We start from the raw sequence: 25741 nt of genomic DNA on the forward strand, positions 1-25741 counted from the left end.
ATTACAGGAATACACTGGATTGCTGCTGATATAGAGGAAAAAAGTGAGCTAGCGCTCTGCAAGAAGTGTGACATGTTGGGGGTTAGGTGACACCTGGCAGGGATTTGGGATGAAGGCAGGGCTGAAGTCCCTCTTCCTCCTCACCAGGCAGCCGGGTGGAAGCTGGGGCTGTGCTGGGAGCTGCGTGCCCAGTGCCTGCCAGGGGAGCACGTGCTGCCGCACAGCTTTGCTCCTCCCCGCAGTATGCATGGAAGACCATGGCAGTTTTCTAAATTAAATTAAAATCTTTTTCCTTTTCAAACCACTTAGCATGAGGTAGCACACTGGGGCACTTTGAGATATTTTATTGCTGCCCACACACATGCATGCATGCTGCTTTCTTAAATGAATTACTCTTTTAAAGAAGGAAGAATCACTGACTGAGCTGCCTTATTATTAAGTTTTAAGGTGAAACAATATTAGCCTTTGCCTAGCAGCAGCCAGCCATGCCTGCAGCCATTGTGTGCTGTATAATGGTATAGTAACAGTGACATCATACTGTAAGGTCCTATAGAAACCCAATTTTGATCCCTTTTAATTTATTCAGCCATGTTTTCTGTCCTCAAGGAGAGGGAAACCAGAATTCCTTTCAGCCTGAACTTGTTTGCACTTTGAAGATTTGGAGAACAGTTTGAGATTAGTTGGTCACATCTTTGCTAAATTAAAAGCTTTCTAAAATAGAAACATTTTCCTTAGCATTTTTTTTTTTTAGCTATTTATCAGTATAAAAACCAGGTTGTTTTGAGTCATTTTTAAAACAGACAAACAAACTGCAATTGGTCCCATTCGAGACCAGTGCTAGGTACATGAAATGTTAATTATAAAATGAAATTATTGATATGTTTGAGAACCTTTAAAAATTACAAGGTCCGAATCTGAAATCCAGTCACCATGTAAGTTTTAACAGGGCTTAATCAGAAGTTAGTTAGTCATCTGTCCTGATAGAATAAATCCATGATTTGGTTTAAAAAAGGAGAAGCGGTGAGTTCAATATCTAGTTCAACTAGAAGAGTGTCACATGTGCCTGGCTTGTTCCCTTTCAGTAATTTACGGAGATATTTAATATCTAAGACCTTTCAGAAAGAAAGGCTTACATCAGATGAAAACGCTACATTCTAGCACAATAGGAGTTAATACAAATTGCTGTCATTTGCATATAAAAATATAATTTCAAACCTATTTGCTCCACATATGCTGTATCTGTATCAAACAAAAAGGGAATGCGTTCAACACATCTTTACATCTTTCAATCTTTCTTTTACTGTGAATTACTGCGCACATAACCACAAGTATTAACTTGGTCTCATCCCATGATTTATTTGATGTATTTCAATTGGCATATAAAGAATAACATTTTCAGGTTATATAAAAGAACTGTACTAGCAGGGTGCTTGCAGTTGGTGGAACAAACATTAAAGGCAGACAAATCACCTGCGGGAGGACTGGGGGTGGGGGAAATAGGACTCTAGCACATTGCTTTCAAGGCATATGTCTAAAACATAACCCTAGAAAATGTACAGTCCTAGAAACAAGACAGTAGGAAGCGTTCTCTTCAGATGCATACTAAAGGTGTTTTGGAGGAAAAGCTGTATAAAAGCAGAACCTTAACAAGCCCTCCCTGTGTTAGCATGAATAGTGCAAAGTGAAATGCAAATATCAGTGGAGAAGTGCTGTAATAGCCAAAGGATCCCAAACCTTTGACTGCAAAACCTTGAAAAGTCTGAATGAGGTCAGTTTAGACAAGCATTCAGTGAGAAATCTCAGCTCTGTTAACTTGTTTGTCTTCACTCACAGCAGACGTTCTTTTCCCCAGAAGTTTAGGTGATGTCTACGTTACCCACATTCCTCTAACAGCCCCTTTGACTCTCTTCCCTGCTCCTGGACTTGACTATGCATGGTAACAAAACCAAAGTGTTCCTTTTGCACCTTGGTATTAAAATTTCTTTGGGGATTCTTCTTTTTTTCGTTCCCCACTGTCTTGACCTCCTTGGCAGATAATGGATTTGCTTCCAAAATGGATTTTGCCAATTTAAAATCTACTCTGAAAACAGCCATTCTGCAGTAATCAGTTTTCCCTACTTTTTAAAAAGGAGAACAAACCATTCAGAAGGATCCATAATTGCAAGGAAGACTTACAGGTCACTGCTTAATTCATGCACTGTCTGAAAAGGTTTAGTATAAATTTTTTTTTTTTCATTAAAAAGCCAAATTCTGAGTCTGTATAATAAACTAACCACAATTTATAAGTGAGTTTGGGACTGAAGTGCCATGAGTAATCTCGAACCCTGAAGAAATCAGGGTTAGGAAGAACAGGTTTTTAAAGCAAGAGATATGAGAAGTAAGCTGATAAGCAGAAGGTACAAGAACTGGTGATACGTAAGTGAAGCCAGGCTTCTTAAAAAGTCATGCATTCCTTCTTGTTTCTAATGCAGGTTTTCATACAGATTGTGGAGATCAAAGAAGGAAATAAATCCAAATGTAACTGCTGCCTAGACCAAAGTTGGTAATAAGCATATGACAGACAAAAAAGCAACTCTGCTGTAAATGTTTTAAACTGCCTCCTGTGGATACAAAAGGTGGTTCTACAGGGACAGGAAGAAATCCCTTGTATTAAAATTGAATGTGCTGCCCTACGTGATCAATTACAAAGATTTGCTGAAGTCTATAAATATGTATGTGCATGACTGAATCGGTAATAAAACTGCGATTTTATAAATCTCTGAGTCTCTACGATCAGGCCAATAAACTGTGTTACATCAAATAACATTACAACTTCTGATCTGTATGAAAGTGCCAGTTGCTCCTGATGAACCGTTTCAGGAAGGGCTTCTTGGTCTGCCCCACCTGCTCACGATGCTGCAGGGATAAGGATGTGGGGACCACAGCCCCATGCCAGTTCCCCATGTGCCTGCACCACCTGCCATTAAACTTAATCGGGACCAGGCATGACCATCAAATTAGACAGAGTATATGCATGGTAGTGTGCTACAGATTTTAGTTCAGAAATCTGTAAATAAATCTGGTTTCCCTGTTCTTCTTGGCTGGGGTTGAAGCAGGGAACCTTCCAGCTCCTGTTTGAGGTGCAGCAGCTCCTTCTGTCCACAAGCCAGGCGCAGAGGAGAGCAGGACGGCTGGGCTCGCAGTGAGAAACAAGGATTATCACTTACACTCAGAGAACAGGAAGCCTGAATACATTACTTCACCGAACAGAGAGCTGATGTTTCCAAATCGTGTTCCAGAAAAGAAAATCTTGGCAGATCTCCTTCCAGTCAGCAAAGGGCAACACCTTATTAATGTAGATAAGATGTATGTGGCTCATGTTAGATGTTGCTTAGGGCTCTGCTGGCTTTCAGCAAAAAATCTGGGTAGTTGAATATGGATCAAAATGTTTAAACAATTCTGATGTGCACTTCATTGCTGCTCAGTACTTGGGAAGAGAGGTCTTCTCAAGGGTGCCAACAGCATGCTTCACTTAGCTGCTTCTTCTCCCTTTGCCTTCATGGTCATTACAAAGGATAAACATAGCACAGATTGGAGGGAGGAAGAGAGGTCGCTACACTGCTGCATTGCTCCTCTCTCTGGTTTGGGATGCTGCTTGCCTGGCCCCGTAGCCAGACTGTGATGCTGCTACCACTGTCCCTCTATTCTTAAGGTGCGAGCGCTGCTCCTGCTTCCCTGGTCATTGTATTCCTCCGTGGTACCATCCTGCCGGGTGCTGTACGTTGGGAGCACGTCCCTAATTACTTTGCATTAAAGACAGCCAGTCTTCTCTTCTGTGTCCTGGCTTGTCCTGGAAACCCTCTCCTTCCCCGCTATCGGAGAACGGGCGGTCAGGCATGCACGCACAGAGCCAAGAGAAAGCATTGCATTTGGAAGAATGTTAGTACTGAAAGGTTAGATAAAGTCTGATGTTCTACATTGAAAGATGTACCTGATTTCCTACATGGTAAGTCCAAAGCTAAATGTACTATACATCTGGGTCATTCTTTGTAATAAATATGTTGCATTTTGCATGACTGTAGGAAGAAAAGATTCCCTACCACAAGTCAGCCCCATGCAGCCATCCACGAGTTTCAATAACAAGCAACTGCAAACCATGTTGGCTGCAGATTTAAATTCTCCTGTCTGATAGCTACAGGCTACATGCAAATAACTGATATGTGTGATTGTGACAAAAGTGAGTTATAACACCAGGTAGTCCTGAGACACTATGCTCTGTTGCAGGTCAGGAATGGCTAACCACTGCCTTTGGGTTTCAATATTTATATATATTACGTGATAAATGAATGAACAAGATACATGTGTTTTTTAATGCTCCACCCATGGCTTCAACCTCTCGAAGGACCAGCGTTCTGAATATAGCATCTCTTATTTTTTGCTGTGGCTAATACTACAGTTCTACCTTGGTATACAGTCTGGGAATTTATAAAACAACCTTGTCAGCTGTGCTACACAAAATACTTCTTAGAGAACCATTCCTTTTCTGATTTCCTTCATGTCTACATTATTTAGAGAGCAAACAAACAGAGGGAATCAAATCACACAACCTACAAAAAGAGTGAAAAACAGGGCCTCACTTGCTCCCAGTAGTGAAGAAATGTAGCGTTAAGACTTGAAACTCATTTCCAATTTTCTGCGTTCCTAACACTGTCTCTAAACAGTGCATTATCTCACATACCAGATGTGCGGCAGTATCTAGGTACAACAGGGTGCGATAAGTATGGAATTTCAGCCCTATTTCTTCTTTTATGTTTTAAGTCAGATCCTTACTCTGATTTTAATTTAGTTTTTTGTCTTGTTTTCTGTGTGCTTTGCGGGGTGGGAGACAAGTGGGGAGTTTGGCATTCAATTATAGAAATGGAAAAAGAAATCATCTGGGACTCAAAATACCTTAAGTTAAGAACACAAGAGAAATCAACATCCAAACCTCTGATTTTATTTAAATGGTGTAAAACCAGAGTATAGAAACAACTTATGCTGATTTGATTAACTCCTCTTAAGTGGAATTTGCCCCCGAGACAGCAGTCTCTTGGCTGACACAACAAGCTGCAGCTGGAACTGAAATAAAGCGGAGACGTCTTGAAAGTTATTTGAACTGCTGTCAAATGCTATTCTGAAAATACTATTTGGATATTAAGTAATTGAACATATTTCAATAAATACCTCGGTTGCTTTTGTGTTACTATGAGGTTCACTACTACTACTACTACTACTACCACTACTACTACTGCTATGTTCTGTCTCAGATGAGAGATGGTGACCTTGTAAAGCAGTTAGATGGTGTTGCAAGAGCATGTTTTTCATGTATAAGTAGTCCTCCTGAAAATAGAGGACATAAAACTTTGCAGCAGGATGAATATAAAACTTGGATTACAGCATGCTAATCTTCTGGTATGTTAGTAGTATTTGGGAGCTGGAAGGTGGGAGTTTGAGCTCAAGGGAAAAGAAACCACAGTGGGGGAACACGAGCTTTATTCTTCAAGGCACATTTTTGTCTTGCTGTTTCTCCAGGAAGATTCCTTTGCCTGCAAGGAGTCATCAAGTGGATTCAAAGGAAACTTCTTGCTGGTTTCCGTGGGCTTTGACTGGTCCTCTATGCCTGATCATCACCTTGGTGCTCATGGCCCTGTAGGTGCGAAGATGGTTTCTGTGGAAGTTGAAAAGGTTTGGTGCTTTGTAGGATCAAATGGCTGCACACCTTTAAAGAAGCCGAGCATGATGCGCAGTGCTTCCAGTCACCACAAATGAATGAGCTAATTAAATTATTTTTTTTGCTTGGTATACTGCATAGTCCAATTAAGAATGCTAAGCCAATCATCTTGAAATAAATCAACCATATTGTTACATAATTCTTTTTAATAAACAGAGATATCATCATATGAACTAGGTTCTAAGGGTGCCAGATGCTCCTAAAAAGGGAGTCTAATTTATTTCATTGATTTTAAGTAGCAACCCATTCATGTGTGATAGCTTTTATCATCCAAAATGCTAATTTTTATCTGAGTTTAAAGTAGTTTTCTGTCTTTCTCATACATAAATGAGAGCACAGAGGAGCTAAATAAGGACCTTCCTTAATTCCCCATCACACAATCACATAAAATTGTTATCCCAAAACGCTGAATAAACGTCCCTTTTAACATAGTTAATAGGATTGCAATAGAAAAGAGGCCAAAAACCTCTCTTAAAATTATTGTACCCAACATGAAGAAAAAACGTACGACCTCCAAGAAGAAAGGTTTTTTCTGAAGAAAGAGCACATGCTGGAGGGTTAGGAGTCTGTAATGAGAAAAGGGGGATGAATTGGATTTATTGCCAGCCCACGGTGCTGCCCAGTAATTGTGCTCAACCCTGGAGGAGAGCAGAGCGTGCCACAGCTGGGGGGAACTGCAACACGCTTGGAGTCTCAGACAGACTGGGAAACCTAGTTCCCTTTGTGAAAAAAAAAAAAATAGCAAGAAAAAAAAAAAGCTTCCAGGCTTTAGTTGGATTAACATTTTAAGGATACTGTTGAAGGAGATGGGAAGTAGAGATGTTCCTTTCAAATACTGTCAATGACGTAGACTCCCCCAGAGGAAAGCATAAGGCGTACATCTAACCCGGTAATCAAGCAAGACTGTTTTTAGCTTTCTGCCCTTGCTTTATGCTTTTTTCTCCCCTAGAGAAGATTACACAAAACAAAAAATGTTTTGGCTGGTTTTTGATAGCTTCATTGGAGGGTTGAATGAGTCATACAGATGTCAAGGTGTGCAAAGGAGCTTTAGTGGATAGTCCTCTTCTAACCCACCAGCAACTGCTTCCCGAAGAAATTGCTACTGAACATTCATAATCTGCACCCCTCAAAGATGCAGGCCATTGGAACATAAAGGAGAAGAAAGAAATGGGATAACTGAATATTTTTGGTGCACCTGTACCTACCACTCTGATTCATTCCTGTTTATTTTGGACCTCAACAAAACAGCTTTTGCTTTGTACTTGTACCTGGACAGTGATTATTGAAAGCTCTTTCTCTGGATGAAAGTTGAAGGAAACCCCCCTGTGGTTTCCATTTGGACATTAGAGGGTTGATGTGTTTTGCTGTCACATTCTATTTTTAAATGCATGACACGGCACAGGTGTTCAGACTCCAAATCCTTAGCTAAATCTGTCATGTCTCTGCAGCTTGTCAGTACATCAGCTAACAAACCGAGGGGAGAATGAAGTTCCCATATAGTAGAAAACGGCAAATGCTTGACAGTAGTTCACAATAATTTCTCTCCATAGCTGAAAAATATCACTACACTTGATAAATTTTCAGGTGTTATAATTGCCTTGAGGTTCATTTGCCTATCTAGATTTTCTTGATTTAATAATTTACTTACAAGCCCTAAACATGTAGGACACAAACTAACAGATGATTAAAAATGTAAATTGTTTTTGAAGGAGCAAAACTTGTTAGTCTGCCTTGAAATGCAGGCTGGCAGTTTTACCTCTGTGCTTGCTATCCGTAAAAGACTGGCTGAATTCAGAAAGATGAGATTTAAAAAAATTACAAATCATCTTCCTGTGTCTGCTTTAAGCATCTATTTATGCATATATTTCAGCATATATAGTTTTAAGCTATATCTGTGGGTATTGCTAAAATGTAACACAGCAAAGAATATATTTTAAGCAAGCTGGTCTTGAGTTTTTACTCCAAAAATGAGGTTAGCCCACACTAATGCTGTTCTCAAAATTTTTGCTGCATATTACACATTGCTGATGCAGACTTGAGGGAAAAGTATACCATGCGGAAACTATATAGGGATAGAGAAAGATGGAGGAATGAAGCAGTTCTTACAGAACTGGTGCTCCAGTCACCAAGAGAGTGCACCTTGCTGCTCCCCTCTGGAGCATACTCACATGCAAGGAACGTTTCCTTCTGCCTCTACAAGGCCATTCTCTGTTGCAGTGCTGGAGGACCAAACTCAGGACCTAACCTTGCAAGTCAAGCTTAGATCTCCTAAAGAGACCTGAAGTGAACCATCATGTCCTTCTAGTTAATGTACAGGAAAAAAAGGTGAATGACAACTATTCCTTTGCAGATGATTATTTACATTTTGGCTTAATGATCTTTTAGCACCTGTCGCTAAACGAAAACAGTGGTGTCTATCTCTGTGATATAGTATTGAACCCCAAGGGATGCACTTGATTCTTGCACAACTAAGTGCAACTAATTCAAGACCCCTGAAGTTTTGATTCTATTCCCTACGTAATCCTTACTATCTGGCACAGAAGGGAATTGAGTCAGGGATCCCCTGAGTAATCTGAACCCATAGGTAGTCCACAGGGACGAATAGGTATCATTCAAGGGTACTGAAAGAGCTGGCTGATGTTCTTATGAGGCTCTTCACTATCAAGTTGGAAAAGTTTTGGAGATGGGGGAGGTCCCTGATGACCAGGAAAAACCCAAATGTAGCGACCGTTTTCAAAAAAGGCTAAAAACAATCTGGGAGATTACCAGCTGCTCAGACTCACTTCAGCCCCTGGGGAAATCACAGAGAAAATCCTTTCTAAAGTCATATCTGGGCACATGAAGGGGAAGATGATGACTGGTAATAGCCAGCATAGATTTACTGTGGATTTACTAAATTTACCATGTTTGACTAAACTGATTGCCAAATATTTATCAAAAAACTAGATCTGTGGGTGAGGAGAGAGCAGAGGAATGTCATCTACTTTACCGAAGCTTTTGACGCAGTCTCCCAGGCATCTCTGTCTCTAAGTCGGGATGTTGCTGCCTTGCGAGTGGACTGCTGTTTGGGTGAAAAAGCAGCCGGACTTGGGCTCAGAAGGTAGCGGTTAATGAATTGTACTCTGTCTGAAGGTCAGTAACAATGGAGTCCTGTTCTTCTTTAAGACTATAGACTGAATTCACACAGTGATTTTGTAGGCTTAAATTTTCATAATCACTGTCCTTATTGAAAAGTTTTGACGTAGTTTGCTGGAAAAGAGAGTATAAATAAAAGTAACACCCCCTACCCTCCCAACTAATCTTCCCAAAGAACATGATTTAAACAATTTTGTTTGCTTCAAATTTCATTATAAAGTTATTTTTAAAATATGTTGTCAAAAGTTGTAGCTGTTGGGTTTGAAGAATCTGAAGGAGGGGTGTTATTAAACATGCAGATTTTACACATTAAGGAAAATATAACTTTCGATTCAACAGGCAGTGCTGGGTGCTGAGTATTTAAGTCAGCTCCTTCCTCTCACTATTAGCAGTGTGCTTCTACCCCTCAGGGCCAATATTTGTGCCAGCAGTGCAACATCACCAGGGGGGCGGACTTCCTTCACCAGGTTAAGCAAACATGGGTAGCAGAAGAGACACTGCTACTGCCTTCCTCCACTCTTCCAGTACACTATCTTTCCTTCATCAGAGAAATGCTTGTGCCAAAATGCAGGATACGATCCATTTTTAGAAAAAAAAAAAAAAAACCTAGCAGCTTTATTTTTTAAATATGATGACTCAAAGTTGGTTATCTGAGCTACAGGCTTGGAATGGCAACACGTAAATTCATTTAGCAATTAATTTCCCTTGTTTCAAATGTACACATTCCTTGAAACAGAAGTCGTATTTGCATGGTGTGGTAGACTTCAAGGACAGCTTTCATTTGCTAACTTCGCAGGACATCGTCTTACAGATATATATACTGAATGTGTCATAGGATCAGATGTTCTTCCTTGCTCGGTAATACAGCTAGACACAGACTGCGTCCTATTTGAGTGGTCCATAAGACAGTGAACTTCTTGAATAAATGACCTAAAAGTGTTTTGAAGAAAATGGAGGGGGTTTTTTTGCCTGATAAGACTTAAAAGTATCCCAGTGCAGACATACGATTAGAACCATGTCAAAGAAGAATGTATCTCAAAACAATTTTTGAGAATTGTATTTACATCTACGAGGATAAAAAAAGATTAATTGTGATCTACTGACTTAATCTTTCACCCTGCAGATGGATGCAGTATTGCAGACCCCACTGCTTCCACACCACAGAGAGGGCTCAATCAGCTGGCCCCAAAATTGAGAATGCAATCAGAAAATGAGCAACCAGATTGGAAAAAGACACACATTTATGTACTTTCATGAGTTACATCAATCACTTGCACTTATTTACACTGTCTTACAGAACATTAGTAAATGCATAGAACATTAATATATTTTTACAGCAGTGTAATTTATAAAAGGAAAAAATAGGTACATCTCTGATGCTTCTACTATTAAATTTTGGCTGAGGGAGATGAGACTGTTAAACTACTCACCTTGCATACACTACTTAAAATTGACAAAGTACAGCCTAGGAAAGTTATTCCGGATCTTATCCTCCAGGGTCAATAATTCTATACTTGGAGCCTTCTCTGAACTGATTTGTCTGTATTTCAGATAGGAACACACCTTGATGTTTCTAACCAAATTGATGAATTTCTCCCACACATTTATTGTTCTTATTTCTGACTACTGCAAGAAAAACTAGCACCTTGTCTGGCTCTTAATGGGAAGTTTATCTATTAAAGATGATGACTTGTATGAGAAGCAGGTGGTGGTTCCAAATAAAAGGACTGTTTTACAACTACTCCAAATGGATTTCTTCAAGGAGTAGGAAATATGAAGCAATATCAGGTTTATGTCAAAAGAACATGTGATTTTTTTTTTTTTTGTAGCATCTTTCAACAGAAGCTTTCCTTACACTGACAGCTACAAAGGTTGTCGCTGCTTGCAAAGAAACGCGTCCCTCAGGAATTTGTGGGGTATTTCTTTAATCAGAAATTAGAGACTGAGAAAACTACTTTGGTATACAATCTGTTTATGCGTAATTCCTGCTGTTATTTTTCTTTTCAGCTACTACTGTATTTCTCAGAGCACCAATGTGTGCTCAGCCCTGTACACAAAACAGAAGGCACCCTTGAAGAGCTTGCAATGGAAGTAATATGTCAGGGAGACTGGTAATGTTTCTAGCTAGATACAAGAATGTTCTCCCTGAGCTCTGCGCTGATCAAAGTCTCATAACTGTACTTGTCCTACCTTTTGGTGTTATGCTTGTTAACTTGTGCATAGTTCTAATACAGTCATGTAGTTCACATTTTCAGAATATACACACAGCGTCCCATCCTCATGGGCTAACTGCCGACATATGAAAAAGAAAAACAAACCTGCCTAGATAGCATGCCCAGAGGTGGATAAAAAAAATGGCTGTGAAAGCATTGCAGTTTGAAGCAGAAAGAATTTTCCAAGAGAATTATTCAGAACATAATATCTTCCTCCTGTACACAGCTCATTTTCTTCATCTGCAACACTGCCAAGCTCTCTGAGAGTCCTCTATCCTTCGGTGGTGTCTTTTAACCCTAACAAGTTGAGTCAGCGCTGTGGATATCTTTCCATTAAGATGTTCTATGAAAATCAACAGGACAGAGGGAAGAAAAAAAGATGTAAGCTACTACAAACAAACATGACCGATAGAAAAGATCAATGAAGAGGCAAAACTTGCTGTGACATAATGCTAACATGGTAGTTCCTTGAGAAAAAGGTCCCCAGGAACAGGCAAATAATGCCATCTATAGCGAAGTGTCTCAAGAGTGATAGAAAAGAAGATAGCTAAGCATAACAGGAAGGAATTAAGAAAACTTTGTGTATTATATTAGGAAAAACCTACATCACAGGAAGATATTGATAGCTTTTCCTGGTAGCCATCTGCTAAAGAAAAGAACAAAAGAGCAGGGAGAGCTTGAGAGACGGTAAGTACGCTTTTTCCACAGGTATATAAGAGATGCTTAGGTCCTAAACCCCTAACCTCTAAAACCACCGTGAGGGACGTACGACCCAAGTAGCCCTTACATTTTAAAAACACAAATTCCCCTGTTTTTGCTTTGGATCATGCCTCGCTGAGCTCCTGATCCACGTACGGGCTGTCTTGGGATACAAGTCAAGGCATTCCTTCATTGATTTCTGATGAAGGATCCAGTCCAGGATGTGGTTTTCATGCACCTTTGACTAAGGTCCCAGAAAGAAGAAAAAATGCTTGCAACGATGCCTCCACTGCTTTTTATTTTAATTTAGTTTCTAGTTTCTTTAATCCAGTCTCTCCTTGCAGAAGCAACTACATCTTTTAGTAGGTGTGAGAGAAAAGTCGCTTTCCTGCTTGCACTGAATTTGAACATATATGTCCCACCTCCCACCAAAAAAAACAACAACAAAACCCCCACAAATTTGTACTTATTCTCTCTCTTCCTCCAAAAGGTAGATCCAGGCAGCTTTCAGTCCCTTTGAGGGCAGGGAATGAGCACCCTCCTGTAGAATACTGTCTACCTTGATAAATACGATACTGTCCTGAAAGATGCAGTCTCACTTTCTCTCCTGCTGCACTAATTAGGGGATAAGCTCCGACTTATCTGTGCAGAGAGAATGGAGATATTATCACCTATTTATTCATTAGTCATTAAAAGCTGCTCTACCTGAGGCTAACCAGCTTCCCTTAAAAACACCTGCTAGCCTACTTGAAAGAAGGCATCCCTGCAACCTAGAGGAAGACTGAAGTTTCTGAGAGGGATACATTTGAAGCTGCTGCTCTGTTCTTCTTGGACCTTGCTAGGTATCTCCCTTGCTTCTGCATGGGGAGCTTGTCTCGTCCTCAGGCACCGTGTGCAAACCAGTTGTTTAATTCCAAGCTGTGATATAAAGAACTTCTGTACTATCTTTTAATGACTTTGAATTTTCCAGAAATGTAGAAAAATTCCTGGCCACGTTTAATTAAGATGTTTTTCTCAACTGAAGAAATAAGAAAAAAAACCCCACCTTTATTTGTGTAGGTTTTCTTGCCCAGCTAAAATTGATTACTATTTCTTTTCCAGTTGAGTATTTTGAAGATGAGCCTGAACCAAATTAATTATACGGTAGCCCATGTTTTCATTACAGCCAAGGGTAGATTAAGATGTCTTTTGTAGCCTCTACGTGTCTATATAATAACAACCAAAACCCCGAAATGTGACCACCCCAGGAAGCCTTGGTGAACTTCTGATTGGAGTGCAGGTGTGTTTTAGCTTTCGGACACATTTCTGCTTCAAATATTATTTTAGCCCATTTCCTAAGAAAATCAAGCTCCCTATGATGCTGTGGCCCATTAGCTGTACATCAGTCCCACTCATATAATTGTTCAACCATTCTGTGCATTGCAGTTGGATCTGACAGAGCTGCTGACCTCAAGGATAATTAGATTCCTATTAAATAATTGTAGTGGGTAAGAAAGAAATTGGGACATCGGGCACATATTCATAGCAGAGCAGGCTTTAGTAATACCTGCTCACAGACCAGTTTATCTCAATATTCCCGAAATGCACAGAAGGATATTGATATCACTGGTATCGAATAAGTCGGTTAAGTCACCATTGGTTTGCGTTATCAGGACTAGTTTTATTATCTAAATAGAACATAAAGTTGAATTTCCTTCACAGTTACAAGCTTTATTGACATCAATTAAAAATAAATCTAGGAGATAATAGGAACTGGAAAAGACAATCCAATCCATCAAAACCCAAGAAAGATACAATACCTATTACATTTGTATTTTTCACCACATTAATATTGTTATTCCACAAAAAATATAACTGTGCTGTTCATTGAAAGAATATTGCAAACTCACCAGAAGGCAAATTTCTGCAGAATGGAGTTCTTAGTCATCATAAATACAAAGCAAGCTATTTTAAATTCACTCCTTCCCCATTGTTCAATATTGAGTATTAAAACCTGCAACGCTGAACCTTCAGTCTAAGCAAGCAGAGTAACAGATCCCATCCAACATCCACAAAAAGGTTTTGTTAAATAAAATGTGGAGTTTAAATTCCCTAGTTACAGCATTGTTAGGCTGTCCATTGCTGATAATACATAGGTCATGCATATCTGAATAAAAGGATTATGGGGTAAATACCATAAAATGGATCTGACTATGAGGTATGTCATGTTTTCATTCTTACATTTAGAGGCATTTATTTTAAATCAAATAGGTCCTAACTCAACAATTAATTTATTCTCCTGTCAGACACTCAACTGCCTCGGTATTAAGTTAGTTTCAGTTAGGTGCCAGGAACTAGATACTGAATGTTGGTGAGAAGAAAAATACAAAGAGGCTTGAAAAGTGAGATGGGTGAGGATGGCTTTCCCTCTTTTTAAGAACTTTAAGGAAAAACATCAGCTGTGATTTCACCAGAGCTGTTGTAGAAAAAAATATCTGAGATTTTGAGTTCCAGAGGGAAGGAGAAAAAGTGTAAAGAAACAAAACCCCTTCTGTGCCCCCAGAAAAGCAGCTGTATCTCTTGGTCTTCATCTAAATTTTACACACCAGAGCTCATTGCCACAGCAAGACCTTGATAGGAAGAGGGTGTCAGAAGGGAAAAATATGCTTTTTAGAAGAATAGTGTAGCATCTATAGCATCTGTAGTTCTGTAAAACTTACTTGTTTAATAAAAAAAAAAAAGTATGACAGCCCCCACATCATTTCTTCATTTTCTTTTGCTTTAACATTAGATATCCACTCAGATATTGCCTTGTAACAAATGAGTTTAAAAATGGACAGGTTTAAATGGAAACACTCTAGAAGTACATTATACAACCTAGGGCTCAAAGCCGATAAAGCCTTTGGGTTGATCTACTACCAGAGAGCTTGGACAGACAGCTGTCAGCAAGGGGTACACTAATGGCTATTAACAGATTCTGGAAAGGTAACTCCATCTATTTAATGTTTCCTGTACAAATGCAGTATGTTTTGCTTTAAGTAAAAAAAAAAATAAAATTGAAAGCTGGTCAGTAGAAAGGAAGGTTGTCTTTCTACCTGCTCCTGTACCTTGGATCAGGTAGGCATCTCCAGGAGGAACAGAAAAGCAAGGAAGCTGCTGCTTCTCCTGGAGGAACTGAGCATCCTCTGCTTGAAAGAAACTTCAGGAGGATGAAGCAAGGAGGGAGGGAGGAAAAGAGGTGGCAAGCAGCAGCTCATGGCAGAGTGCAGCTCAGAGAAGCTCCCTGAAGGGCCAGAGCCTTCCTTACAGCAGAGAGCAGACCCAAGCCATGGGAACATGAAGACTGATGGATTTGTCATTAAGCACAGAAGACTGTGCAGTTTGATTAAAAAATGGTTGTTTCCAGTACTCGTAGACTAATTCAATGACTGTAAACTACACAGCAGAAGCAGAATCTGGCATGCAACTGCAGCTGTATCACAGGATTTGTCCCAGCCTGACAAGGAGCTTAACATCAGTATTTTCCTTGCCTTGAATGATGAGAGAATTGAAAGTAGCCAATGGACAAAATTTAATCTGCTTTAAAAGCAAGTGAGGTGCAATTTAGTGAGTGATTCTCAAGTAAGTGGCCCAGGCTAACACACCTGATAACACTTCAGTGGTGCCACAGGGACAGAAGTAACATTATCTGCTACGAATCTTTCCATAAAGCTGATTAGCATTTTGTTAGTTTAATGAGTGGAAAACAACACAAGCTTTAGCCTTCTCCCTGGCACAGTTTGCTCAAGAAACTGAAGGACTGGGCTTTGCTTCTCCCTTGCTCCACATTATGTCACTGCGAAAATGTCTCTGTCGCTGGTCAATTAAGATCAGATTCAGTGGCCCTTTTCAGCTGCTACAGTGCTTGATCTTATAAAAAAAAAAGTTTGAAGGCTTGACTGTAATTTAAAAGACAAAAATTTCATCTTTGAATTATTTAAGACATTGCTTCCCAACTTCTTCTATTGTTTCTGAATATCTTAGAGAGATTTTTATTTGCTTTTAAACCAAGGAGGCTCCAAACTAAAAGCATATTTTAAGAATCCATAACAGAATAAAGTACAAGAAGAATATTTTATAATTATCCCCAAATTAAACATTAAAATGCATAAAATAAGGATTTTAGTTTCTCACATGCAATACTAACTTTCTGACACACATCTACATGACCTAAAACCAGTAGTTGTACAGTTGTTTCTCCTGCATTTAAACCTGGAGGCTGTTCAGACATATGTAGATTTAAACCTTGCCAGTCTGGTCTCTCGGCAAGATTTAGTGGCATTGGCTTGTGCTGCCACATTTGGCTTCCAGACTGGAGTTGGGTTGAACTCTGTGAACCAAGCAAGGAGTACAGTGGAGTTTCCATGTGCTTATGTAGACCGTTGCCTTGTCATGCAACCTCTGTCCTGTAGGATATGAAATAAATATATTTTGTCCTAAAAATATATTGAAATGTATTGTAAAGATGCTCAAAAAGGTTCTTTTTATATTTTATGTTTTCCTCCTCACTTAAGGGTAGGGATAAAATTATTTCTTTGTCATTCACATAATCTCTTTAGTACAAACCTTGAATTTCCTCAACTTCCAAATACGTGGCTCTGAGATGACCAGAACCCACATATTATTTATTTTACTTTAAATACATACTCTTAATTATATGTTTTCTTGTCTTTTGGAGACAAAAGAACCCAAACTACTGCATTATTGCATTAAAAACATAGATATATTAGAATTTTATCTGAGGAAAGCATGTGGTACAGCACTGAAATTTAATTCGAAAATGTGTACACTGCCACCTGAAAAGTAATGGGTTAAAATCCTAAGTGATAAATCATATGAATCAGCATATGGTCATTCACCAGGGCTGCAAACACCTCACAGAAGCCAGCTTCTCCTCTGACAAAGCTCATCCTTGCCTCTGTCTTTGTATCAAGATAGGCCAGTGAAGGAGAGGGTCAGCTCCGCAGAATATGCATCTGGTCCACTGGAGATGAAGTTGAGAAATGTGCCCTGAGGCTCTGTTTTGTCACATTGAGCCAGCCTTTGTTCCTTTGGTTTCCCAAAATAATGACGGCACATGTGTAACACATCTAGACTATACAGTACCATAAAGTCCAGCTACAGAGTACTGTAAAATTACTGTTATGCACCTATTCCTGTACTGCAATTTCTGAAGGTTTCTTCTTCTAACAACCACCCAACTGCTTGGAGTACGGAGAAAGTTCAACTTGGGAATACCTTGTATGATTAGGGCTGCTGTCGGAGGAACACTCACACTCTCAGCCAAAGGCTCGAGAACAAATCACTGGCCATGAGACCATCTAAGCCCCATGGGGAACAGCACTTGCAACTTTACAAACACATGTAATAAACAACAGGAAGCAATCAGCAGGTGCTTGTAAGAAGAAAAGAGCCAGGCAGCCTCTGAGGAAAAAAAATCCTCAAGGTCCCACGTTTTCCCCTCCTGGGATGCTAAGCCTTGTGGTTCCCCATCCCTCTTTGCGGGATGAAAACAGTAGCAGGTCCCAGAACTGCTCACGGCAATCACCAGGTTCTTGCACTTGTACAGCCAAAGAGACAGACTGAGTGAGAGCTCAGATCTTCCTTCTTTGCTTGGTTGGAAAAATCCTACTTCCAAATACTCTCCAGTGGGAACAATAACAGCAGAAGGGACCCACCACAGCCTCTAACATGCAGAATTTGGTGTTACTGTGGGAATATTCCTTGTCACTGTCAATCTGTCCATCCCCCTCCTCCTGCAATAACTGCCCAGGCTCAATCCACCTGCCCACAGAGCTGTTTTATTTCCATCATCTTTCTCTTTCTCATATGCAACCTCTTACTCCCTCCACAAAGTCCCAGTGCTTCCTTTTTTTTTTCTTCAGGTCATCCTCAAGCACAGCCAATTCCTTCTCCATCAGAACCATACAAAGCCCTTAAATCTACATCATAACAGAACAAATATAGAAGCACTTCTATGCACAGTGTTTTATTTTGCTAGATAATAGGTACAGTAAGATGAAATTAAGGTTGTGTTTATCCCCATGATTCATGGTATTATAAATACCTGGTCATCACCAAAAAAAGTCAGGAAATTCTCAACTGATCATAAACATGAACCAAACATGATGGATCTAGAGAAGCAGAATTCGGGCATATAGAGTAGCCTCAGCTCTGCACTGTAATGACACAATAACCATAATTGGTCCCAATGCACATAAAAACTGATTTTTGAGACATTAGATTCTTAGTTTTATTTTTTATTTCTCCCTATTCTTTCATTTTCGCTTCCCTGCTAATAATAGCTTCTATTACTACCAATCGTTTGGAACAAAGAGAAAACCTATCTCAAGAACTACAGCTCTTAAATTCTACCTTAAATTACAGTCAAGTCGTTCAAATTCTGTATTTACCGTAAGCACTGCCATTCCAGGGAGAGCAAAGCATCATACCAGCATTGAAATATCTGCTGCAAGGACAAAACTACTTAAGTCTTAACTGCAGATCCATCTTCATAGCCCTTTATTTCCTCTCTACTCTTAATTTGTTTCCTTGAACCTCTTAACTGCGACTGAGCTTACAGCTGACACAGAACACGAGCCCACAAGAAGATTCCCTACAGAGAAGGCATTGTCTTCCAAATCCTGACCTGCAGACATCATAGGTTTTGTGTAAGATTCATCCAGAAATTCATCCCACCCCCATCCTATCCCCTGCTCACCTGGCAGAGTGCTGACAACTCCCGTATTTCCACGTGGGACCCGTAGCTTTTCCAGCACCCCAAGTGCCTGGTATGTGGAGTCTGGGAGCAGGTAAACATTACGGCTCCAGCCCATGCTCCGTGCTGCGAGGAGTCCTGCCAGAAGGTGCAGACTCCTGGGCTGCAGCCTTATGCTGAGGATCCTCCATCACTTCATTTAGTGTAGGGTGTATCCCAAGAGCATGACTCGACCATGTTGCATGACTCTTCTGCACAGATGCCAGCACATTTTCAGCGCTGTGACTGTACAGTAAAAGTTTCTGAAGTATGAACCACAAGGAAACAACTGATAGTTTAGACGTATATTGATAATCAGAGAAAACCTGCAAGTGTGAGAAGCGCTAAATTGGGGGAAATGCACTCTAAAAGGGTGAAATGTGATTCTCATGGACTTAACAGTAGTGATGCTCTGCTGGAAGCAGAACCTACCTAGCAGGTCCATCCATCATTTTCATTAACTCTGATTCTTCAGCTACCTAAACAAACTACATAAACTACAGCTACAAACATGGGGGGAAACTGAGAATGAAAATGGAATGGGAACAATGAAGGAAGTCAGCGAAATACACACAAACATTTTTAAGATTTAAACTGAAAGGCCAAAGCTGCCCCAAAATAGGATGTTTGGAAATCAAGTTCAGGATGAATCTATAATAGTCACATGAATAGGAACATTCACTTTCCTCTTTTCCAGTTCTGCAAGACTTGATCCAGTAAAAATTCAGGGCCAGTATTTTTGCTTTATAACGGGTAAATGAGCACTAGAAGACAGATTAACATAGCAAATGCACCATCATGCAAGGTACTCATCGCAGCAAAACTCCTCCTTTTCCCCTTGCTGCATTTTGTTTTGATACATTGACAAGTATGTGTGAAAGACTCAATGTGACAGTGTCCCCTGAGCACCAGAACAGTTTGCTCTGTTTCTGAGGAAGGTGCAACCCACACCTATGGAATTACAGCTTTTGTCTTAAAACCATTCAGGGTAGACTAGCACTGGTCTTTTCTTATTGCAACTATTTACCAGAAATGCCCAAGAATTACCATGTCTTACTCAGCGTTTGAGCCATGTAGTTTTACACCGCACCCACAGACCACAGGCACCACAGTGACAGTTACTACCCTGTGCTCATTTCCCACCCCGTGCCACAACAAGCAGCCTTTGCTTCTCATACATTTTTGTTTGCTAAGCATTGATTAAAGGTACAACTTTCAACAGCGTAGGAGGAATTTGGTGCACCTAGAGCAGATGTGCACCTCTCTGACACCCTGAATGTCCAGACCAGCAAGTGGTTTCTGCTGCTCCCTTTTGACTCCCATGCCCGGGTTCCTTTCTTGCCGAAACCAAGGCTCAGGAAGCAAAACAGAAAGGTGGGACCGATCAGCGCATCCCAGTTTAGTGTTTGGGCTCAACTGATCTGTTTCAGTTCCCTGTCCATCAGACTGCGCTACCAGTAAAGAGAAGCACTTACAGCACATCTCTGACATGTAGCTCTCAAAACAGTTTACTCTGGCAGAAAATTACTTCCCATGTTACAGATGGGAAGATGTAGATTTGGATTTTACCTGCCATGTGCTAGGGAAGCCCAAGGTATCTAGCAGTCTACTGGACATCAGTCAAACAGACTTGCTGTACAGATTTTAAATAGGTTCTATAGCCTTTCTGTGCCCCAGTCAACCTACAAATAAACTGAAAAATACCAGTTACCAGTTCCACAGAACTAGGTCAAAAGATGTGATGTAAGGACAAGTTGAGTTTAGTGTTGTGGGGGAGCCTCCTATGTAAACTAAACCTAGCCCTATCTGCCTTTAAGACATAACTCCTCATTCAGGATAATAAATTCCCAAAATGCTGAAACCAGCATTTGTTGAGCTGTCTTCAACTTCAAACTGCCTGCATTCCTTGGGTTACTTATATTACTTTATTACACAAGAACGAGATGTAGGTTTACAATGCCTACAGCATCAAGAAAAATACCAAAATAAACCAAATGAAATGTTGGCCCCAATATATTTCATGACAAAGTTCTCCCTGAAATTAAGGGGGATGGAATTTCATCTGTGTGCTTCAAGATGACCAGAGGGAAGCATTTACCTTTCCAAAACAGACTTGAGAGTTTTGCAAGTTGCCCGTTTCTGATTCTCACTGCAAGGGCATGTTACGCAGACTACATTTACAAGGCTACGAAGACAAAATTAAAGTAGCCAGGAGGAACACACCTCTGTGTTTCTGTGCCTCACATGGTATACATATTTAAATGGAAATGCAGCTTTATTTCAGTTCTCAAGCTATTTCTGCTTATGAAGCAGTATCTGGTACAATAATTTACAAGTTATAAATACTCTTTTCAGCTCAAGTTGTGAAGAACCTTAAATTTTGAGTTTAAAAAAAAAAATAAAAACCTGTAAAAATTCTGGCTTCATTGACAAACTGTTTTTCATTATTGTTAAAAATTTCAGTCCTTGAGAAGTCCAAGATGAAGAATTTGTCATTGAATTTCATTCATATGAAATGCTATACGTAAGTCTGGGTAGAGAAAAAAATCTTAAAATATCATACTTTGTCTTTTTTCCTAATTATTTCTCATCTATACAAACACTATTGGGAAAAAAAGAACTGCTTTTGGGGTTTGTGAAATAATTGAATCCTATGGTGATGTTAAAGAGAGCTTCTTGATAGGAACGCTGATGCAACTTTATGTAGCACTCGAAAATACTGCTGTAATCCCCTCTTAATTTCAGACTGCAAAGATACAAGAATAAACAAACAGTTAAGGTGCCCGATTGCTCTGCAGAACTACAGGGCCTGTCTGTGAGTGTTTGTCTGTAACTATACCTTGCCAAGACAAAGGGAAAGTACCAGCTATCCATAGCTGAAGCAAACTCTGCTTCTTGATCCAAAACCAATATACAGCCCCCTTTATCTTCCCTCTTTCTTTCTTAAAGGAAAGGCGGAAATGTCATAAATTTTGAAGATGCCATATAAGCTATTTTAAACAATGTTATGAAACATGACATTTCAAAGGTGCAAATTAATAACACAAAAAGAAATTGATGGATACTGATGGCATTTTTTATTAAACAAAATTTCTTTAAAATGACAACTAATATTCCCAGGGAAGTAGCTGCAGCCCCCTCCCTCTAAGACATTTAAAGCTAACTCAACAAAAAACACTAGCAGGCATAATATAAACCCTATAATCCAAATACTTCAGTCTTTTCAATTTCCTACATGCAGAACTCCATTATTCATAAAGAGATAACTAACAGGGCATTCAGCAATTATGTGACAATTGAAAAAGCTTACTGAAAATTAATAGTAAAGCAAGAGTACCTACTAATGATAATACAACACAATAAAAAAATTTTTGGTCTTCTTATCAATAACAGCCCAGACATGTACTGACTGTGCATTGCAAATTAGTGTTTTGATCTATATTGACAATATAAGGTAAACCCAACTTTATAAATAAATACATTTATACAGAAGCAAGTTAGCCCTTAGCCTGAACTCAACAGCAGGCTGTTTAATATACCCAAATGTGCAAAGCAGTTTAAGAAATATACGTGTGCTTATCCTGCATGCATACTGGTACACAATCTATTAATCAAAATAACAATCCAGGAACATGCTACAAAAATTCATCTATATTCTTATTAAGTTAGTACTAAACATGAACTTCTGATTGAATAATATTAGGCATAGCATTTAAACAATCACCTAACGCTGCTTTCAGAAATTCAGTGAGATTGCCTGTCATAATCTTTAGCAACTCCTCAAATTTGTGAAGTTTTACAGTTTTTATCCTACATTTACGTATCTTGAAGAAGCAGGTAAGTAGATAGTATTTGAAAGCCAAGCAAGTGTTTTTAAGTCAAATCTAATTTGAAAAAGTACTTCTATCTTCACTAAAATACAGTGTCAAAATATTTTGCATTCTAATGTCTCTGATTTCATAAAAAATTAATATTGCACCATCAGGAAGGGTTTGATGGTAGCATTTCTTGGTTACTAGAATGTTGCTGTACTGCAACGCTGAAAGACACAATTTTTTCTTTCTTGGCTGAAATGCTGAGCCTTTAGTGTTGTATTAATATTAACCACATTGATCTTTGGTTTAACACACACACATAAAAAAGTCAGAAATTAGTACCACCACTGCCTGCCTGCTAAAACTGCTAATTAGATTCCAGTAAGCCACCAGTCCCTCCAATTACCAGCCAGAGAACAAAGAATAACACAGAGACTTGCATTCAATGCATAACCAGCAGCATGAAATATTTCTCAACTCAATCTGTAATAAGCTGTAACTTTAACCAGATGTTAACCAGATGTTCTGGTAACAGTATGCCAAAATGTATTTACACAACTTGTTAGTAAGAGATTAGTATTAAAAATCATACCTAAAATGCCTCTAAAATCTCATACATTCTCATTTTGCTTCAATTAATTTAAACTAATTTATGTAAGCTGTAAAACTAGTTGACTACAAAACTCTGCTGGTTTGTATACAAAGAATGCAGAAAAAAATGAATACTCCTGGGTGAGCTGAGTGCCACAAGCATCTGAACACCTGCACTGGCTCCGCATGATTTTTGTTTGATTCAAGGCAGCAATTTAGGGTTTTTTTAAGCAGCCTTCACTCAAGGCACGTAAAACCACAGCAAGCAACTTCCCAACACCATCCGTAAAAGACTGTGTAACAGACCTGATCCCTGTTGATACAAGTTTCAATCAATCCCTTTGATATCTGTTTAAAAAAAATAAACAGGAGGGCCTGAGTGAGGTTGTAGGTGTGAGGAGGGAGGGTTTTTATTTCGTTCCCTTCTGCTCAGCAACTTTGTAATCCATTTACCCTGTCCTTTCCCATCTCTCACCCCTGCGCCTCGTTTAGCTGGAAACTGGGCTGCAAGAATGTGAAGAATGTAAACAGGCTTTTATTGTCCAAAAGGATAGGAGTGTGAAAGAAATGTGTGCCTTATCGCAGGACTGCAGCTCGCGACTTCATTGCTATGATAAAGTGCTGGAGCAAAAAACATTACACGACAAGCACAATCCAAAACCGGATTAGAATTTGACATAAGCTTCCTCAAAAACTAATCAATCAACTCACGCTGTAATATTAGACTCCAGTTCTTAAGGAGGGTGTTTAATCCTTTCAAGGTTTATTACACACTCCCTATTGACTACAGTGACAAACTTTCAGATGCAAGGCAATTGGGGAAGAGAGGCATAACTTTTGCCGCACGAATCGGGGGTAATTATGGGAGTAAAACCAAAACTTCCCCACACACAATAATGTCGATATAATACTTTAATAATATTTGCTCAAGTGAAGATTGCCAAACTCCTTTGCAAATACCGGGCTTTTTCCCCTCCCTGACCACATTAGCAGGAGCTTAGGCCGCTCGTTTGCCCGGCCGCGCCCCGGGGCAAGGCGGCGGCGGCGGGGAGCGCCCCCCGCACCCACCCACCGGCTGCGCTGCGCTCCCCTGCGCTCCTCGGCCGCCTGCGTCCCGCATCCCGCCTCCTCATCCCACCTGCACCCCGCGCTGCCCCGCTGCCCCCACAGCAATGCGTAGCCCAACACAGCCGTGTGCGGCAGTTTATTAGCAAAATTAAGCAAGCGCCCTCGCAAGCCAAACTGCCGGGGGGGCTTTCAAAGCGCAGGTGGCTCTGCTTGCGCAGCCGGCTGCGGCGTGCGCACGGGAGGAGGCACTGGCGGACGGCAGAAAACTTTCCGGGAACGGACAGTGGCACCCGCCCGCCCGCGGGACACGGCTCCCGGCACGTCCCCCGGGCCGGCTCCCGGCTCGTGTCCCGCCCCCCGGGCCGGCTCCCGGCTCGTCCCCCCCGGGCTGGTTCCCGGCGCATCCCCCTCGGCGCGTCCCCCCTCGGGCCCGGCCCCCGGGGCCGCTCGCTGCCCGGGTACCTGCGTGCCCCGCCACCCCGAGCCCCCGCGGAGCAGCAAACGCGCGGGAGCCCACAGACCCCCTTAAATAAGACCCGAACCGACCCAGGAACCGGCGGCGGCGGCGGGCGCGGCGCGGGCTGCTCCAGTCAGCCCTGCCTCAGCCTGCGGAGCGGACCGCGCCTGCCGCTCGCCCCGCGGGAAGGGCGCCGGGGCCCCCGGGTCCTGCGGCGGGGCCCGGGGGCGCGGGGCAGGGCACTTACGAGGTGGAGGACGCCCTGGACCACGACGAGGGGCAGGGGCCGCAGGTGCACCATCCTGGCTGCCGGTCTAGGAGGCGACTCCCCTCGCGCGGGTCTCGCACATCTCCGCTCCGGGGAGGAGAGGGGGGCAGGACTGAGCGCAGGGACACGCCGCCCCGCTTGTCCCCCCTCACGGGGCGCTGGCAGGCAGCGGCCAGACCCCGGCACTGCCGCGCCGCGCCGCTCCGCGCCGCTCGGCTCCGCGGGCGGCCATGGCGGGCGGGAGGCGGGAAGAAAGCGGCGGGAGGGCGGGAGGCGGCGGCGGCGCTGCCGGGCCGGGTGGCCGCGGCACCCCCCGCGGGGCGGAGGGGGGACCCCTCACAGCCCGCCGCTGACCGGCGTGGCGGCGGCATGCCGGCGGCCGGAGCCCCCTACCCCGCCGCCTGCCATGGTGCTGCCGGGGCGAAGGAGCCGCCCGGCCGAGCGAAGTTGAGGAGAGCTGTTGCGAGGGGCGGCGCGTCCCCGCCGGGCGCTGAGGAGACCCCGCTGCCCCGGGCGGGGCGGCCCTTCCCGGCAAGTTTAAAGACGCGGCGGCCCCTCCTCCGCCCGCCGCCACCCCCCGCCGCCCTGCCCGGAGGGGAATGGCGCTCGGCGGGGCCACAGCCCGGCAGCGCCGCGGGGTTCGCGCCCCTGCCCGTGCCTTCCCTCAGGGAGCTGCCGCCCGGCCCTGCCGCCGGCCTCCCGCCCTGGTGTAAAAGCAGAGACACAGGTGGAGATTCACCCCACACTCGCCGCCCGGGGCCGCTTTCGTGGGGAGCCGCCGCGGGTGGGTCTGGCTCCCTCAGCCGGGCGGGCGGGCGGGCAGCCGCGGCCCGTGTGGGCGCCCTGGGCGTGCTGCGGCCCAGCCGCGAGTGAGGGGCACAGCGGGGCCGCCGGGCCCTGCAGCCCGCCACGGCACCCGCCCGCCCTCGGGCTGCCCTGGGGCACCAGCCAGCTGCGGACGCAGTCCCCTC

General features: G+C 42.2%; 1 protein-coding gene across 1 annotated transcript in view; it reads right to left on the minus strand.

Moving 5' to 3' along the window:
* The window catches only part of NXPH2 (neurexophilin 2), a 40759-nt gene extending 15471 nt beyond the window's left edge, over positions 1 to 25288 (minus strand). Inside the window, exon 1 of the mRNA XM_055812812.1 lies at positions 24750 to 25288. Within this exon, the coding sequence (XP_055668787.1) occupies positions 24750 to 24803 (54 nt within the window). The 5' untranslated portion in view covers positions 24804 to 25288. The remainder of the gene's footprint in view (positions 1 to 24749) is intronic.
* Positions 25289 to 25741: the final 453 nt, after the last annotated feature.

Source organism: Falco peregrinus, chromosome 8 (assembly GCF_023634155.1).
Source record: "Falco peregrinus isolate bFalPer1 chromosome 8, bFalPer1.pri, whole genome shotgun sequence".
NCBI lineage: Eukaryota > Metazoa > Chordata > Aves > Falconiformes > Falconidae > Falco > Falco peregrinus.